The sequence below is a fragment of the Mastigoproctus giganteus genome, chromosome 3 (genome assembly GCF_048544385.1).
Source record: "Mastigoproctus giganteus isolate SK-2022 chromosome 3, ASM4854438v1, whole genome shotgun sequence".
NCBI classification, from domain to species: Eukaryota; Metazoa; Arthropoda; class Arachnida; order Uropygi; family Thelyphonidae; genus Mastigoproctus; species Mastigoproctus giganteus.
Window position 1 is genome coordinate 97,385,668 of NC_143577.1, and position 19,184 is coordinate 97,404,851.

General features: G+C 38.9%; 1 protein-coding gene across 1 annotated transcript in view; it reads left to right on the forward strand.

Moving 5' to 3' along the window:
* Positions 1 to 19,184, forward strand: part of Ndg (Nidogen) — a 255,770-nt gene that overhangs the window by 10,778 nt on the left and 225,808 nt on the right. The window contains exon 2 of the mRNA XM_090370056.1: positions 17,402 to 17,538. Coding sequence (XP_090226182.1) covers positions 17,402 to 17,538 — 137 coding nt within the window. The remainder of the gene's footprint in view (positions 1 to 17,401; positions 17,539 to 19,184) is intronic.

Consider the following 19,184-nt stretch of genomic DNA (forward strand, 5'->3'; position numbering starts at 1 on the left):
CTTACCGAAAGTGGGACTTTATCTCCAGCGCATTAAGTCTCGTTCTCAATTAATAAAAGAAAAAAAAAAAAAACTGGGTGGAAGGAACTTTAGTGAGGTTTTTCACACCGAAACCAGTTATTAGGTCTCCATCCCCAAGGATTGAAAATCCTTCATTCTGTAAGATTGAAGGATTTTCTTCTTCCTAGAAACTCTGTATTTCTTTTCTTTTCTTTTTTTTTTTTTTTTAAATCTCGAAAAATAAATGTAAACTGACATAGATTGCTATAAATTTACAGACATGATGCAGTGTCGTTTCATGGACTTAGTTGACTCGACGTAACTTATAAATAACATATTACGGTATAGATTTAATAATTTATTAAACACCGTGTCATTGAAAATTAACTGTAATAGTTAACTGTGTATATCAATGGATATAATGTCTAAGCGAGAGTTATATCAAATGTTTTCTTTTCCGACGAGGGCATTAAATTCTAACTTTAAGTTTCGAATGCTCATTCACCAGAAACTTAACAGATGGTAAACGGAGTTTTACAGATTGACATAATCTTCCTAGAAATGAAATCAGCAAATGACAAAGTATACTGTGTCCTATTGACCATACCCAAATCATGCTTGAAATTGTCTAATACCATACTGCAAATTCTTGAATCAGTCATACTTCCAAGACACTATTAGTTTCCCACAACTCCCTAGCAACCTGCGAAACGAATTCATCTCACACGGGTGTGCTTTTAGCAATTCTTTTTTGCAACAGTGCTGGAGCCATTCTTAGCCTATAACACAAATTTTATTTCTTATGCTGACTACCTAAAATTCCATGTGATCCCAAATAACCCCATTAGACCCATGCTACAAACATCCAAGCTTCTGCTGAGAATATCGTTACTAGAGGAGTACTTTGAAGCAATTGGTCTTCAATTGAAATTTAATTTAAAATCTACTCATAGCGCGAATACCGAAAAACGAGTTAAGAACGATATCTAAATCTCGCTAATATGTACTAAGCATACCGTCGCAAACAGAAGGGTTCACCTTCCAACCTCGCTTTGACAGAATGAGCAAAAAAAAAAAAAACATGTAGCGTTGTCAATAATTCGTCACTGATTTGCCAATACATCTTGAAGTGCCACACTCTGTTACCAGTTGACTATTCTGAAATATAGTCCTCTGCTCCAGCCTCCTACCTAAACAGATTACTTGAATTACAATAATGGACATCAAGATGGATGAACAGAGTAGTGGGTAACCCTCTCACTATTTTCGGATCACTGTGGAACGAAAACAAGCCGGTAGCGGCGGTGTCATGCTTTGGGCGATGTTCTGCTGGGATACCGTGGGTCCAGTCATCCATGTGTCTGGCACTCTGACATCTACCACCTACCTAAATATTAGGCCGCAGTAGCCTAGTGGTCAGGCGCACGGGTGCATAAGTACATGTGCCTTGAGTGACCGGGGTTCAAGCCCGTGACTGCTGAATACGGTGCTGTTACTTGTATTCTGTGTATCTTGTAAACTCCTCTGACCGTTTGGTCGTCCCGGAGTATAAACAGAAAATTTATTTATTATTATTGCTGACCAGGTAACGGTCTTCACCTCTGGCGGTGCCGTCTTTCAGCAGGATAATGCGCCATGCCACACAGCCCAGATTGTTCTAGACTGGTTCCTGGAACATGAGGAAGACTTCCAGGTATTGCCCTGGCCTCTAAATTCCCCAGACGTGTATTTCTTTTTTTTTTTTTTTTTTCATCAAGCATCTGTGGTTTGTGTTGGAACAGCAACTCTGATCTGCAGCGTCCAATCCTTATAGGAGTTAAAAGATCTGCTGGTTACGTGCTCGTACTAGATACCACAAGATACATTTAGAAATCTTGTAGCGTTCATGTCTCGCTGGGTACGAGCTGTTTTGGCTGCACGTGGAGGGAGGACCAACATCATATTAGGTAGGTGGTCATAATGTTTTGGCTCATCGGTGTGTATAAGCATGTAAGTGTAAATAAATCTAAAAAAACAGTTGTATAGATGGAGGTGAGAATTACACAAAGTGCCAAGGACTAGAAGGATAAGGAACGTAGAAAAAAGAAGTAATATAGATTTGAAAAAGTCTAAAGAATGTTTTTTTTCCTAAAAGTTATGATGAATTAAGAAAATTATGGGCTGAATTGCAAAGCCAATTTGGAGGTGAACGAACTGTAAAGTAAAAATTTTAATACTAAATAATTAAACAAAATAAATTTTAAAAAATAATAAAATAAATAATGTCAAAAAAAAATAAAAGGTGGTATAGCTGTCATCAGATTTGGGCGGGCAAATTTAGTTATAAGTAAATAAGTCGAATACAGGGATGGCAAAAATACAAAATCTTATAACAGCAGAAGTAAATATTGATACATGGTCAGGTAATTCATCAGGGTACTACACCTGACCATGTATCAGGAATTGTTTCTATACTTGTCCATAACAGTAGAAGAAACGTGAAAATAAAGCCAAAAGGAAAAAAAAATTAGCACATTCTTTTACAGTATGGACAAGGTAGTCCCAACGCAGTGTCAATGATATGAAAATTATTAAGGTAAAAATAAGGATAAGGCTAAAAAATATAATTTAGTGTTCTCAGAGTGGGAAAAAGGTTAGGAAAAAATCTATATGTAGATTTTTGAGTAAATATGGAAAAATATTTTAATGTTGGAATTTTGTGCAGATTAGAAGAATTTAAAATAAATAGTAACAAGCACATGGTATAAAAAAAGGCGAAAAGAATATTAATATCCTAAAAGTTATGATGAATTAAGAAAATTATGGGCTGAATGTGCAAAGCGAATTTGGAGGTGAAGGAACTGTTAAGCAAAATTATTAATTTTACTTAACGGTTTCTGATGATTAAACAAAAGGCGCCTCCGTGGCCAGGTGGGAAGGAGCAGCAGTGCGTAGCACACGCTTCTTGATTAGACCGGGGTTCGAGCCCGTCACCACTAAATACGAAGGATGGGGAAAGGTCAGGGAATGACCACCGCATATCCCGGAGCAATATGGCCTTAGTTGCTAATGCTCCTAAAAATCAAATAACTAACTAACGATTAAACAAAATAAAGTAAAATCAAATAAAATAAAAAGTGGTGGAACTGTCATCAGATATGGGTGTGCAAATTTAGTTATAGGTCGAATAGAGGGAAGGCAAAAATGCTAAGTCTAATGTCAGCAGAAGTAAATATTGATATATGATTGGGTAATTCATCACGGGACTACACCCAAACATGTGTCAGGAACTGCGTTTCTATACTTGTCCATAACAGTAGAAGAAATGTGAAATAAAGCCAAAAAGAAAAAGTTTAACACATTATTTACCAGTATGGACAGGGTAGTCCCAATGTAGTGTCAATGATATGAAAATAAAGATTTTCATAATTTATGATATGAAAATACTTTTCATATCATTGACCCTGTGTTGGGATTACCTTGTATTCACTGTAAAAGAATGTGCTTACCTTTTTCTCTTCGCATTTTGGCTTTATTTCACATTAGGCCTGACATAGCCGAGTGGTCAGGAACGCGAGTGCAGTAGCACACGCTCTTTGAGTGGACCAGGGTTCAAGCCCGTGACTGCTAAATATGATTAACATTTGTATTGATTGATTTATTGTGAATTCCACTGACCTGGTGGTCGTGCCAGAGTATAAACAAGAATTTTTCTTCTACTGTTAAGGACAAGTATAGAAACGCAGTTCCATGGTTGGGTGTAGTCCCCTGTTGATTACCCAACCATGTATCAATATTTACTTCTGCTGACATTAGACTTTGCATTTTTGCCTTCCCTCTATTCTGTGCCAGATTAAGGCACGGGCTAGCAGGACCCTTTCCTGGGGCGCCATTCGTTAAGGGGCCCCAAATTTTACAAATCATGAAAAAAATATATATATATATCTTTAGTAAAGGGGCGCTGAAAAATCGACTCGAGGCGCGAAAATACCTTGGTCTGGCACTGCCTCTATTCGACCTATAACTAAATTTGCCCACCCATATCTGATAACTCCACGACTTTTTATTTTATTTGATTTTACTTTATTTTGTTTAATCATTTGTATTAATAATTTTACTTTACAGTTCCTTCAGCTCCAAATTGGCTTTGCAAATTCAGCACATAATTTTCTTAATTCATCATAACTTTTAGGACTTCATTCTTTTCACCTTTCTCATATCTACATTACTTCTTTTTTCTACTATCCTTACACTTCTAGCCTCTGGCACTATGTGTCATTCTCACCTCGATCTGCACAAACTTTTTTCAGATTTATTTACACTTACATACTTATATTTAACCCCAGGGGCTTACATCTGGTGAGTATGGACTTGGTACACCCAGGGTCCTGAGCTGTATATCATCATTCTTCTCCTTCTTGGTGATTCCCTTTTACTTCTTACCCCCCCCCCCCCTCTCTCTCTCTCTCTCTCTCTCTCTCTCTCTCTCTCACGGTAACTGAGAAGTTTTTTTTTGGCTGGTGCAGCATAAGCCTCAGGCTTCCTTGCACCATATGGCTAATAATATACGTTTGCATCCTTTACTGTTGCTTTGCCCGTTTTGGTGCATTTAGCATTAGCATTAGTAGAGGCATTTGATGCAAGAAAGCAAGCTTATGCAGCATCAGCCAAAAAAATAAATAAAATAAATAAATAAGAAATAACCACTTCCACTGCACCCCTCTGTTCGTTCGAAATACCTGTCTAGCTGAGCCTTAAAGTTATTTAGGCTATCAACTTCCACGACAAGGGATGGAAGTCTGTTAGCATTAGTAGAGGCATATGATGCAAGAAAGCAAGCTTATTCAGCATCAGCCAGAAAAAAAAAAAAAAAAAAAACAACCACTACTCCCATTTCACCCCTCAATTCGTTCAAAATACCTGTCCAGCTGAGCCTTAAATTTGTTTAGGCTATCAACTTCAACAACAAGCGATGGAAGTCTATTCCACAAACCAACTGCCCGCTGGCTAAAGGCGAATTTCCGCACATCTATCCGACATCCGTCCTTCCTCAATTTGAATTTATGCCCTCTCAGGTGATTATTCTGAGCAAGAGGAAGAATCCCATCGGCATTGAGCATGCTCAAGCCATTCAAAGCCTTGTACACCTCTATCAGATCACCTCGGCGATGCCTAGTCTCCAGGCTCTGTAATTTGCAAAACTTAAGCCTTTCTTCGTAAGAGCAACCCTTTGTTCCATTCACTAATCTTGTTGCCCTTCTCTGTACTCGTTCCAGCAGCTCTACATCCTTCTTGAAATGAGGCCTCCAGACCTGTATACAGTACTCAAGGTGTGGCCTGACCAATGCCTTATACAAGGGAATAATCACATTCCTGTCCCTGCTAGAAAAATTCCTGTATATCATTGACAAGACACCATGAGCTACTCTTGCAGCTCGTCTGCACTGCTCAGAGAACTTCATATCTGCCTGCACAATTACCCCCAGGTCCTTTTCATTCTCTACCACTGTCAGCGTAGTACCACAGAGTTGATAAGTTGATCTGGGGTTACTGTTTCCCATATGTAGTACTTTACATTTGTCAATGTTAAACTTCATTTGCCACCTCTCAGCCCATCTGCTCAACCTTTCCAGATCCTGTTGCAGCAGCATAGTATCAGTAGTGTCCTTAACAACCCTGCCAACCTTTGTATCGTCTGCAAACTTGGACATTAAGCCTGATACACCATCATCAATATCATTTATAAATACAGAAAACAACAATGGACCCAACACTGAACCCTGAGGAACTCCACTAATAACATTAGTCCACGTTGAGCAGTGTCCATTGATTACCACTCTCTGTCTTCTGCCACTCAACCATCCCTTTATCCATAGCAGCAATTTGCCTCGAATGCAACACTTCTCCAATTTGTGCAGCAGTCTTCCATGCGCAACAGTATCAAAAGCCTTTCTAAGATCCAAATATATAATATCAAAGTTATTCCCTGCATCCAGTTCTTTTGTGACTACATCATAGTATCCAATCAAATTAGTCAGACAAGACCTGCCCTTAACAAATCCATGCTGTGTCTGAGCTATAACTGAATTCTTGTCCAGATGATCCTGCAGTGCTTCTTTAACCAGTGCCTCCATTAATTTTCCTGGAACAGAAGTTAAACTAACAGGTCTATAATTACTTGTATCAGCCTTTGATCCTCCTTTGTGAATTGGGGTTACATTTGCACATCTCCAGTCCATGGGTTCCTCCCCTGAGTCCAATGAAGCTCTCATAATTATGGCTAGGGGTTTGCTTACTTCCTTTGCTGCCTCCTTTAATATAACTGGATAGATCCCATCCACCCCGGGTGCCTTTTTTATGTTTATCCTCAACAATTTCTCCTCCACTTTCCTCTCAGTTATTAGAAAATCATCTAGCTCACTGCCAATGTTTACTTCACCTACGACATTCCCCTTCCTGAATAACTCCTCATGTGTGAATGTAGATGCAAAATACTCGTTTAGATTGTTAGCCACCTGAGCTGGATCCTCAACTGTTGAACCATCAACATCCAGTGGACCAATCTGATTCATCCCTTTCCTTCTTGAGTTTAAATAGGTAAAGAACTCTTTTCTGTTTTTCTTTGCATCCTTTGCCAAGGATTTCTCATAATCTGCCTTTGCCTGCCTAATCTCCTTTGTGACTTGGTTACAGACCAACTTATATCTATCATAGGCTTCCACGTCACCCATTAATTTGTATGTATCCCATGCATTTTTCTTCTCTGCCATATGTCTCATTAGTTCATCTGACAACCATTTAGGCCTGAACCTTGAACAATATTTCTTGGTTGGTATGTAAAGCCTGGTAGCTTCCAAGATTAGTTCCTTGAATGCTTCCCATTTTGAATTTGCTGTTGGTAACATCATCAGTTGGTCCCACTGTATAGAATTTAAATACTGTCTCAGACCATCATAGTCGCCTTTACGAAAGCAAAAACCCTTCCCTTTACCTCTGATGGTAGTAACCTCCTTGAGTAAATCCCACTTCAGCACACTGTGATCACTGCCACCCAGTGGTTCATTTATCTGCAGATTCCTAATGCATGAAGAATCACTACTGATAATCAGATCAAGAGTATTACTCCCTCTAGTTGCCTCCCGAACATGCTGGTGTAGAAAACAATCATCCAATAAATCCACAAAAGCCTTGCTAGTGTGTGAGTGACCAACCCACAAATTCCAGTCAATATCTGGGAAATTAGAATCCCCCATTATAAGACTCTCTGATTTACTGGCCCATTCTATTTCCCTGTACAGTATCTTATTATACTCATCAGAGTCATTAGGCCTATAGCACACTCCTACTCTCAATTTTGATTTACCTATGCTTATGTCACACCAAACTGACTCAACACTGCACTGTCCAGCGATGTCAACTGGCTTCACTTCCTTGGATTTTATGTGTTTTTTAACTAATAGCATAACCCCTCCTCCCTTCCTATCCTGTCTATCCTTTCTGTAGACGTTGTACTCCCCAAATTCCAGTTCTGCATTCCTTATATCTGTGTGACACCACGTCTCTGATATCCCAACAATATCTGCCTTTGATGTTTTGAGTAATACCTCAAATTCATCAAATTTATTTACTAAACTCCTAGCATTAGTGTAGACGCAAGTATACATGCACCTGTTTCTATTCTTAGCTACCCTAACACAACCCATGTGTTTACTTGTACCGCAATGTCTTCCAGCAGTCTCTGAAATATCCTGCATCTTGTTTTTCAGGCTTCTGCTCATTCCAATAGAAGCAGTGCAAGAATCTCTTTCACCTCTGCCAGTGGCTACTGTTAATCCATTAGTCTTTGTCTCCCCACAAGCTAGCAGTTTTCCGACCCACCTAACACTGCCTCGATAGCATCAGCAAATATTCTTGCACCCTTTCTATTTAAGTGTATCCCATCCCTGTAGAAGCAATCTCTTCTGTTAACAAGTACAGTCCAGGCTGAAAAAAATTCTACCCCTTCAGCCTTGCACAATCTTTCCAGGGCCGAATTGATCGACAAGGCTCTCATCATATACTCCCTCCTATCGTGTCTGGGCAGAATTGCAGACACTTTCAAATTCAACCCTACTTCACGGCTTTTTTTCAACAGTGACCTGTACTTGTTAAGCAATTCCGCTGGTCTCCTACTCTTAATATCATCAGTGCCAACGTGTACAACTATATCACCTTTTGTGCCCTTAAAAGATGATATCTGCTCTACAACGTCATCAACCTTTGCCCCTGGCAGACATACCCTGGTCCTGTTCCACCTATCCTTTTTACAAAGCATGTTCCCCGTTTCCCTGACAATTGAGTCACCAACAACTACTAGTTCCTGTTGGACCAGCGCATTCTGCTTTGGGGGCTGCCTCTGTGTTGCAAGATGACTAAGTCCAAGCTCTGGTGTTGATGTGGGCAGCTGAGAGCTTGATGGGCCCCTCAATTTATTTCCTTCGAGGGCATCCACCCTGTCCTTCAAGGTCTCATATAGGCCCATAACAACGCCGAGTTGTCGCCTAATTTCCTTGCACTCCTTGCATCGTGCACACACAAAGACATCCCCCATGGTTACACCAACCAACCACCCGCTGGCTAAAGGCAAATTTCCTCACATTTATCCTACATCTGTCTTTCCTCAATTTCAATTTATGCCCTCTCAGGTGATTATTCTGAGCAAGAGGAAGAATCCCATCAGCATTGAGCATGCTCAAACCATTCAAGGCTTTATACACCTCTATCAGATCGCCTCGCTGGTGCCTAGTCTCCAGACACCGTAATTTGCAAAACTTAAGCCTTTCTTCGTAAGAGCACCCCTTTGTTCCATTCACCAATCTTGTTGCCCTTCTCTGTACTCGTTCCAGCATCTCTACATCCTTCTTGAAATGAGGCCTCCAGACCTGTATACACTACTCTACGTGTGGCCTGACCATTGCCTTATACAAGGGAATAATTACCTCCTTATCCCTGCTAGAAAAATTCCTATATATCATCGACAATACACCATAAGCTACCCTTGCAGCCCGTCTGCACTGCTCAGAAAACTTCATATCTGCCTGAACAACCACCCCCAGGTCCCTTTCATTCTCTACCACTGTCAGTGTAGAACCACAGAGTTGATACGTTGCTCTGGGGTTGCTGTTTCCCATATGTAGTACTTTACATTTGACAATGTTAAACTTCATTTGCCACCTCTCAGCCCATCTGCTCAACCTTTCCAGATACTGTGCAGCAGCATACTGTCAGTAGTGTCCTTGACAACCCTGCCAACCTTCGTATCGTCTGCAAACGTGGACATTAAGCTTGATATACCATCATCAATATCATTTATAAATACAGAAAACAATAATGAACACAACATTGAACTCTGAGGGACTCCACTAATAACATTAGTCCACGATGAGCAGGGTCCATTGATTACCACTCTCTGTCTTCTCCCGCTTAACCACCCCATTATCCATAGCAGCAATTTGCCTCCAATGCCACACTGCTCCAATTTGTGCAGCAGTCTTCCATGTGCAACAGTATCAAAAGCCTTTCTATGATCCAAGTATATAATATCAAAGTTATTCCCTGCATCCAGTTCTTTTGTGACTGCATCATAGTATCCAATCAAATTGGTCAGGCAAGACTTCCCCTTAACAAAACCATGCTGTGGCTGAGCTATAACTGAAGTCTTGTTTAGATGATCCTGCAGTGCTTCTTTAACCAGTGCCTCCATTAATTTTCCGGGAACAGAAGTTAAACTAACAGGTCTATAATTACTTATGTCGCCCTTTGATCCTCCTTTGTGAATTGGGGTCACATTTGCACATCTCAAGTCTATGGGTACCTCCACTGAGTCCAAGGAAGCTCTCATAATTACGGCCAAGGGTTTGCTTACTTCCGTTGCTGCCTCCTTTAATATAACTGGATAGATCCCATCTACCCCAGGTGCCTTTCTTGTGTTCATCTTCAACAATTTCTCCTCCACTTTACTCTCAGTTATTACAAGATTCTCTAGCTTACTGCAAGAGTTGAATACACCTCTGGCATTCCCCTCGCTGAATAGCTCCTCATGTGTGAATGTCGATGCAAAATATTCATTTAGTTAGTTAGCTACCTCAGCAGGATCATCAACAGTTGATCCATCGATATCAAGTGTACCCATCTGATTCATCCCCTTCCTTCTAGAGTTTACATAAGTAAAGAACTCTTTGCTTCCCTTACCAAAGATTTCTCGTAATCTGCCTTCGCCTGCCTAACCTCCTTTGTAACTTGGTTACAGATCAACTTGTATCTATTATAGGCTTCTGTGTCACGTGTTAATTTGCATGTATCCCATCCATTTTTCTTCTCTGCCATATGTCTCATAAGTTCATCTGATATCCACAGGCCTAAACCTTGAACAATATTTCTTAGTTGGTATGTAAAGCTCAGTAGTTTCCAAGATAAGTTCTTTGAATGCTTCCCATTTTGAATTTGCTGTTGGTAACATCATCAGTTGGTCCCACTGTATAGAATTTAAATACTGTCTCAGTCCATCGTAGTCGACTTTACGAAAGCAATAATCCTTCCCTTTACCCCTAATGGTAGTTACCTCTTTGAGTAAATCCTACTTCAGCACACTGTGATCACTGCCACCTAGTGGTTCATTTACCTGCAGATTCTTAATGCATGAAGAATCACTACTGATAATCAAATCAAGAGTATTACTCTCTCTAGTTGCCTATCGAACATGCTGATGTAGAAAACAATCATCCAATAAATCCACAAAAGCCTTGCTAGTGTGTGAGTGACCAGCCCCCAAATTCCAGTCAATATCTGGGAAATTAAATCCCCCATTATAAGACTCTCTGATTTACTGGCCCACTCTATTTCCCTGTACAATTTCTTATTATACCTATCAGAGTCATTAGGCCTATAGCACTCTCCTACTCTCAATTTTGATCTCCCAATGCTTATGTCACACTAAAATGACTCGACACTGCACTGTCCAGCAATGTCGACTGGCTTCACTTCCTTGGATTTTATGTATTTCTTAACTAATAGCATAGCCCCTCCTCCCTTCCTATCCTGTCTATCCCTTCTGTAGAAATTGTACTCCCCAAATTCCAGTTCTGCATTCCTTATATCTGTGTGACACCACGTCTCAGAAATCCCCACAATATCTGCCTTTGATGTTTTGAGGAATACCTCAAATTCATCAAATTTATTTACTGAACTCCTAGCATTGGTGTACACGCAAGTATACATGCGCCTGTTCTTTTTCTTAGCTACCCTAACATAACCCATGTGTTTACTTATATCCCAATGATTCCCAGCAGTCTCTGAAATATCCTGCATCTTATTTTCCAGGCTGCGGCTCATTCCAATATAAGCAGTGCAAGAATCACTTTCACCTCTGCCAGTGGCTACTGTTAATCTAATAGTCCTTGTATCCCCCCAATCTAACAGTTTTCCGACCCACCTAACACTGCCGCCAGAGCATCAGCAAACATCTTGCACCCTTTCTATTTAAGTGTATCCCAATCTTTCCAGGGCCGAATTGATCGACAGGGCTCTCATCGTATACTCCCTCCTATCGTGTCTGGGCAGAATTGCAGACACTTTCAAATTCAACCGTAATTCACGGCTTTTTTTCAACAGTGACCTGTACTTGTTAAGTAATTTCGCCGGTCTCCTACTCTTAATATCATTAGTGCCAACGTGTACAACTACTGTGAAACTTCTCCTAACGGACATCTCTCGTTAACGGAAATCTCTCTACAACGGACATTTTCAAATTCCCCAACTCACCTCCATTGGTTTTAACGTGTTTGCAGCTTCTGTCTAGCGGACATTCTATGTAAGGGACGCGGACAGGCAATCTGCACTGTTTCGTTTAAATTAGCACTTAATTTGATCTCCCCATAACGGACAGCGGGCGAGCTCACGACCCTTTTACTAGGAACTTTTCTTCCACGTATTGCCTCAATCGTGTGTTTATTTTCTATTTCCGATTCTCTGAATTTTATCAAGGTTTACGTCGCGGTTCTAAACCCTTTTTCAAGAATTTTAAGGCACGTGTAAAACTTCTGATGAATTCGGTGTGTGCGGGGGGGGGGGATTATGGTCGGCCTTTCGTCTTTTCAGTTTTCAGTTTTGTTCAGTTTCGTGTGAAGTGCACAATGTCTTCTCGTAAACATTTAACTTTAAAAGATAAAGTCGAACTCATTAATGTGTATGATCGGCAAAAAAATAGTGTTCGCAATCTCGCTGCAAAATTCAAAATCGGGAATGCGCAGGTAAGCGACATCCTAAAGAAAAAAAATGAACTGCTCAAATAATTTCGGCAACACGGAAATGATCAGGTTCAAAAATCATTCCCGAAAACTGTTGGACTTCAAATTGACAATGTTACGTATGAATGGTTTTGTCGCGAACGTGCTAAAAAAATTCCCATTAATGGGCCTATTATTAGGGAAAAGGCTTTGGAGGTTGTGAAATCTATCGGAGTAAATGGGTTCAAAGCTTCTGTGGGAGGGCTAGACAAGTTCAAAACTCGGCATAAAATTTCTTGGAAAACCGTAAGTGGTGAAGATGGATCCTGGGGTTATAACGGAGTGGACCATCAAATTGGAAAATTTATGTCGTGATTGTAACAGAGTGGACCGTCAAATTGGAAGATTTATGTCGTGATTTTGAAGCTAAGGATATTTACAACTGTGACGAAACAGGGTTGTTTTTTAAAGCTCTTTCTGAAAAAACAATGAGTCTAAAAAACGAAAAGTGCCAGGGCGGAAAAATTTCTAAGGAACGCTTGACTGTACTATTGTGTAGAAATATGCTGGGAGACTTTGAACAACCTCTTGTTATAGGAAAACCACAAAATCCTCGTTGTTTCAAGGGCATAAAGTTGAATCTTTTGAATGTTGACTGGAAGTCTAATAAAAAAGTGTGGATGACACAAGATATCATGAGCGAATGGATAAGTCACTTTAACCAAAACATGATTCGTCAAAATAGAAAAATTATTCTTTTCATGGATAATGCTGCATCTCACCCGCACATTGAATTGTCCAACATTCAAATCGTTTTTCTGCCACCAAACACATCTGCAGAGTGTCAGCCCTTGGATCAAGGGATAATAAAAAAATTTAAACTTCACTACAGAAAACGTGTTTTAAGACATCTCATTGCAAACATGAACGATGTAACATGTGCGAGTGACCTTGCAAAGCAACTCAGCATCCTAGATGCGATTCAATGGATTTCCTCTTCAGTAAACGCAATTAGAAAACAAACTGTCGTGAACTGTTTTGTAAAGTCTGGCTTCTCAAACGCAAAAATTGAAGTTGTGAACAGCAATGTGGAGCACCAAGAAGAACAAGAACTTCAACATCTATTGATAATGTACGACACTTCAACTATAAGTGACCCTGGCTACAAAGATATAGACTCGAACCTCACTACAGAAGATGGTGCTATAGATATTAACGACATTATCATCGATATTTTTCAAGAAGTTCCTCATGAGGATGAAGAAATGGAAGGAGGTCATTCTGTCGAAGAACATATTAACGACGAACCACCGATGAAAATAGAAGAAGCGCTCATACAAATCAATCGTTTAAAAATGTTTTTCGCCGCTGAAGAAGATACTGAAGGAGTTTCACTCCAAACAAATGTTGAAAACAAAATTATCAGCCGGAAGAAGGTGCAGAAGAAAATAAGTGATTACTGTATGTATTTTTCTTAAGATAAAGTCATAATATGCATAGCACAATTGTATGCATATTATTTACAAAAATATTGTGCAAAATCTGTGTATAATTTAATTTAATTTTACATTAAACGTTTAACGATTTTTCTTTTTTTTTTTTTTTTTTCTCTCTCAGACTTCTTGTTAGTGGACACTTCTCTCTAACGGACACATTTTTGTTCCTCATGGCTGTCCGTTAAAGGGAAGTTTCACTGTATATCACCTTTTGTGCCCTTAAAAGATGATATCCGCTCTAAAACGTCATCAACCTTTGCCCCTGGCAGACATACCCTGGTCATGTTCCACCTATCCTTTTTACAAACCATGTTTCCCGTTTCCCTGACAATAGAGTCACCAAGAACTACTAGTTCCTTTGGGACTAGCGCATTCTGCCTTGGGGGCTGCCGCTGTGTTGCGTGATGACCAAGTGCAAGCTCTAGCATTGGTGTGGGCAGCTGAGAGCTTGATGGGCCCTCACTTTTAATCCTTCGAGGGCATCCACCCTGTCCTTCAAGCTCTCATATAGGCCCATAACAACGCTGAGTTGTCGCCTGATTTCCTTACACTCCTTGCTTCCCGCACACACAAAGACATCCCCCATGGCAGTATCATGTCCCGTACACACAAGGTATGACATTTGTCATACCTTGTTTATTCACTTTTGTTTTTAGGGTTCGTAGTCTAACGAAGAACCCTTATAAAGTCACTCGGTTGTCTTGTCTGTCTGTCCCAGCATTGTAGTTCTGGAACCACTCAACCTATTGACTTGAAATTTTGCATGGGTTTGTACATCATATTGGGCCAACATAACGCCATATTGATCGTTGTTGACAAAAATTTGTCTGAGAAATGGGGGGAATGTGGGGGGAGCAAAAAATGTTTTCGACAACATATAGCTTATTATACACCATTCGAAAGAGCTCAACAAGTAGGTTTAAAATATAAATTTAAAATAATTTTAAAATTAAAAATGGCGGCGCCAGACAGGAAAATGTGAGTTAATGGAGTTAAAAATTTAAAAATCACATTAGCTATGCGTTATTCGATGCATATCAAGGGAAAACTATTCCGATTGAAATCGATCATTTACTTTTTGTGTTAAAATTAAAAAAAACAATTTTTTAATGCACTTCGATAGCGCACTTCTTTGTACTAAGTAACGCTCCTTTTGGTGACAAAAAGGTTGCTGAATAGTTAGTTAATAATTCTATAAAGGTCATTTATAAATTTTGCAATGAGAAGTATTTTTTAACAATTTTCAAAGCTGGAGTTGTCCTGGCAAGGAGGTACTCAGAGATCCAGTGTTGAGTGGTGGGGAGGCGTCTGCACGGAGTCTTACACGGCCCTCACTTGCCAGTCGCTTCTCCCCCAAGGCTTTAATCGCTTCTCCAGGAAGAAGTCGGAGTCGCTTCACCCACCCTTGTCATTCACAACGACTGCTAAGACTCAAATAGACAACGTTTTCGTCGGTTCCTCAGTTTTTAGGGCAAGCTGGGGTACTAGAAACCTTTTTCAGTTACCATAAAGCTGTCTATTTGAGATACTACACTAACGACCATTCGTGACTACGGACCTTCATCCTGAGTGTCCTCAGTAGTTGACCGATTTATTTATTTTTCCATCAACTATTGCTTTGACTTTAAATAACAATTTTTATATATATTGTATATCCAGAAGGTGTACGCTATTCACCTAAAATAATCCAGAGGGGTATATGACGTATACCTAGGGTCCTGAGCTGGGTATCATCATTCTTCTCTTTCTTGGTGATTCCCTTACCTTTCCTTCCCTTCTACTTCTCTTTCTCTCTATCAGGGTAATTCAGAATTTTTTTTTTGGCTGGTGCAGCATAAGCTTCCTTGCACTATATGACTAATAATAATAAAAATACCCGCCACCACAGAAAAGTACATACTACTCTGTGCCCTCCACTACAGCCGTGCATGTACCACTAGTGGAGTTAGCTGTGGTCCTGGCGCACATGAATATTGAGAGCTAAAAATAACCTTACGCCCTGATGTAACTGTGCCAATGTTCTGGTAAATCTGGTCTTGCCCTATATCTGTTTGAAATCCAAGCAGAATTTCTCCATAGTGAGAATTTTTTTTTAAATCAAAAGTTGACCGATTTTCAGATTTCAAGTAGACAAACTTTAGAATTTGGATTGATGTAGTTCTCTTCTTTTAAGCCAGTTTTGCCTGCAGTTCATAATCCTGTTTATTCATTATCAGAGCAGTCCTAAATACACTGTTTCGTTTTGATTATTGATAATCCTATTTCACATCCACTCTGACACTGCATTAGTCGCTTACAATCCCCCCCACCCCACTTGAGTTAACCGGGTATTTTTACCCGCAGAAGGTCCTGTCTTTCTATGAATGTAAAAAAAATATATCGTACGGAATAAAGATAGTTGAGAACTACCATGCCGTTTGAACTCTATCTGTGATCATAGTTCATGTGGGGTGGGGGGAAACCGTTTGTCATAAAAATATTTAGTGCAAGTTATGTAGCCGAAACGCTGATATTTTTGATGCAGTTTTTTTGAATTGCTCTTTAGTTCCTTGTCTAATAATACAATTACATTTAGTCATACAAAAAAAAAAAAAAAAAAATCTGCGTTAATTTCCAACTTGATTTCCCGAATTCATAAATCACTAAACTAATTTTAAAAAATAATACTAATAAAATAAAATCGGAATGTTTATACTTTGATTACTCAGAAGTTGCGGGTCGCCTGTTTTAGTGCTTCACAGGTAATTCATTATTATTTTCATAGGTAATTTATTACTAAATCATCGGGATATTTTTCTTCATTTGATGGCCCAGTCAGTCCTGATCAAAAAAGGTTGTGTTACTCGTTTACAAGATTCGAAATTTTCAAACGGATGATGATGCAGCCACAATTTTGTTACAAAGGCAATGCAGTAATAAAGTAACAGAATTATCATTTGCTTGACTCTTAACATATCACAGTGTTAAAACTTGAAGCACAAATATTAATTAATGAAGCTGTGTATTTAGTCATAAAAAACATTACTCCGACAGAATATTTTTGTAGGGCATGATAAATTGTTTAGCTAATAACACCTAACTGTTGCCAGTTGTCTAGTGTGTTATTATTATTATTAGCTATATGGTGCAAGGAAGCCTGAGGCTTATGTTGCACCAGCCAAAAAAAAAATTCCTGAGTTACCCTGAGAGAGAGAGAGAGAGAGAGAGAGAGAGAGAGAGAAGCAAAAGTAGAAGGGAATCACCAAGAAGAGAAGAATGATGATATCCAGCTCAGGACACTGGGTGTGTGCCAAACCCATATTCACCAGATGTGAGCCCCTGGGAGTGACAGTAGTCAGATATCATTACTGGAGTTGAACACATTACATGTTTAACTTTATAAAAATATGAAGTTAAACATCAGCGTATTATATGAAGTGAAGTCCAACTGATTTCTTTCTGATTAATGACTGCAGCAACTGAGTTTTCTGGATATAATTACTCCTTATCCACTGTGTGGCATAAAGTATCACTTTCATGAAACAAATTATTCAGTCTTCCACTCAGAAATGTGCATTTAATTTTATTTACCATGCATTGTATCAGAATTAATGAAATGTTTTTCTAATCCATATATGTAAAAATGTTTTGTTCATTATTTGTCTAACAATTTTTCATTCTTAGGTTAATGACAACGGCCTCTTGTCCTTCCTAACAGAAGTGCCATCTTTCTTCAATGCACAGTTTCCTCTCACCTATCCCATAATTGCACCACTGTACTCTGATGTTGATACAAGAGGAGCAGGAAGAGTTTATTACCGGTATTGCATGTTTTTATTACTTGTAAAGAAAGAATAATAATCCTTAAATTCTTATTTGGACAAGAACTATAAACTCATTGCAGTAGTTTAACTATGTGATTAATAAATTACATTTTCTCCACTTTGAGACAAAATAACTACAGTAGAACCCAGATAAGAAATTCCCACATAAGAAGTTTCCGGTTTGGTTCTGTACTAGGTTTTGTTTCTTAATTCCTAATTTCAACTCTATATATTGTAATTTTTGTAATTGTAATTATAACCCGATCGGGATTTTCTGCGTAAGAAGTTTCCTGGGTAAAAAGCTTTCCAGCATAAAAGGTACATGGTAAAGAATACACAGTGTATTATCATAATAATGTTTTCCCATTTAATAAGTTTTTTTAAATATAGAAATTTTTTATTTTTATATTAAAAAATAAAGAATTTCTTTATTTTTTTAATATAAAAATAAAGATTACCAAATAAACATTTTGGTAATCGAACAAGTTAGTGCACAGCATCATTTTAATTCACAGAAAATCACCGAAGTAGGTGAAATGGCATCGTTTTTGTTACATCTCATATTGTGAATGTCTTCACAACGAGTTATGCTGATATTGCATTACTTTGAATAAGCAATGCTTCACCAGTGGAGAAGACTAATGTTACTTATTCTCGGTGGATATAATAGGTATAATAGGTGGTATAATAGGATGTTATATAATACAGGGTCATAGAAAAAGGTGTCTGTGATTTCCCTTTTAATTATTTTTGGAAATATTTGATCGATTGCTGTAATTGTAGGCAGCAAACAGTGTGGTAACTCACTGATTTTTATTTGACACCTTAACAATGATCTGTGCTGCACCATGAGTGTGTGCAGAATGACTCCTACGCACACCGTCTCAGTCAGTGTGAGTAAGATGGCCATGCAACAGAAAGTGCAGTGTGTGCTGTGGTATGCTGAATTTAAATCTGTCATAAGAGTGCAACGTCAATACCAATGTACGTTGGTATTGAAATTCAGCATACCAAAACACCGCCTGTCAGCATCTTACTGACACTGACTGAGTTGGTGCACATAGGAGTCATTCTGTGCACACTCACGGTGCAACCAAGGTTATTGTTGAGGTGTCAAATAAAACTTAGTGAGTTACCGCACTGTTTGTTGCTGCGATCACAGCAATCGATCAAATATTTTCGAAGATAATTAAAAGGGAAATCACGGACACCTTTTTAATGACCCTATTATATTAGTCTCTTACCTTTCAGTTCTAAAATTATTTTTTGATATTAAAATAATAACACAACATGAAAAACTCTCTCTCCCATGCATGCACCAATTATAAACTGGTTTAATTATTCTGCAATTCATGCATCCTGTCCATCAAAACATTAGCCACTATCTCCAAGGGCCTATGAGACTTACCTCCAATTAGGTTAGTCAAATCGTCCATGTAGGCTATAATTTTGGTTTTTGGAAATGAATGACCTAGCCAGTTCTAGAGTACTGAATTCTACATCAATGGACCCAAAATTGAGCCCTGTGAATATCACTGAATAACATTCCTTTCATTCACTTGATTGAAAGATTTAACAACTATCTGTCTCTTGGTAAAATAGCTTCTTATAAGATTATATACTTGCTGAGGATCATTTGCTTT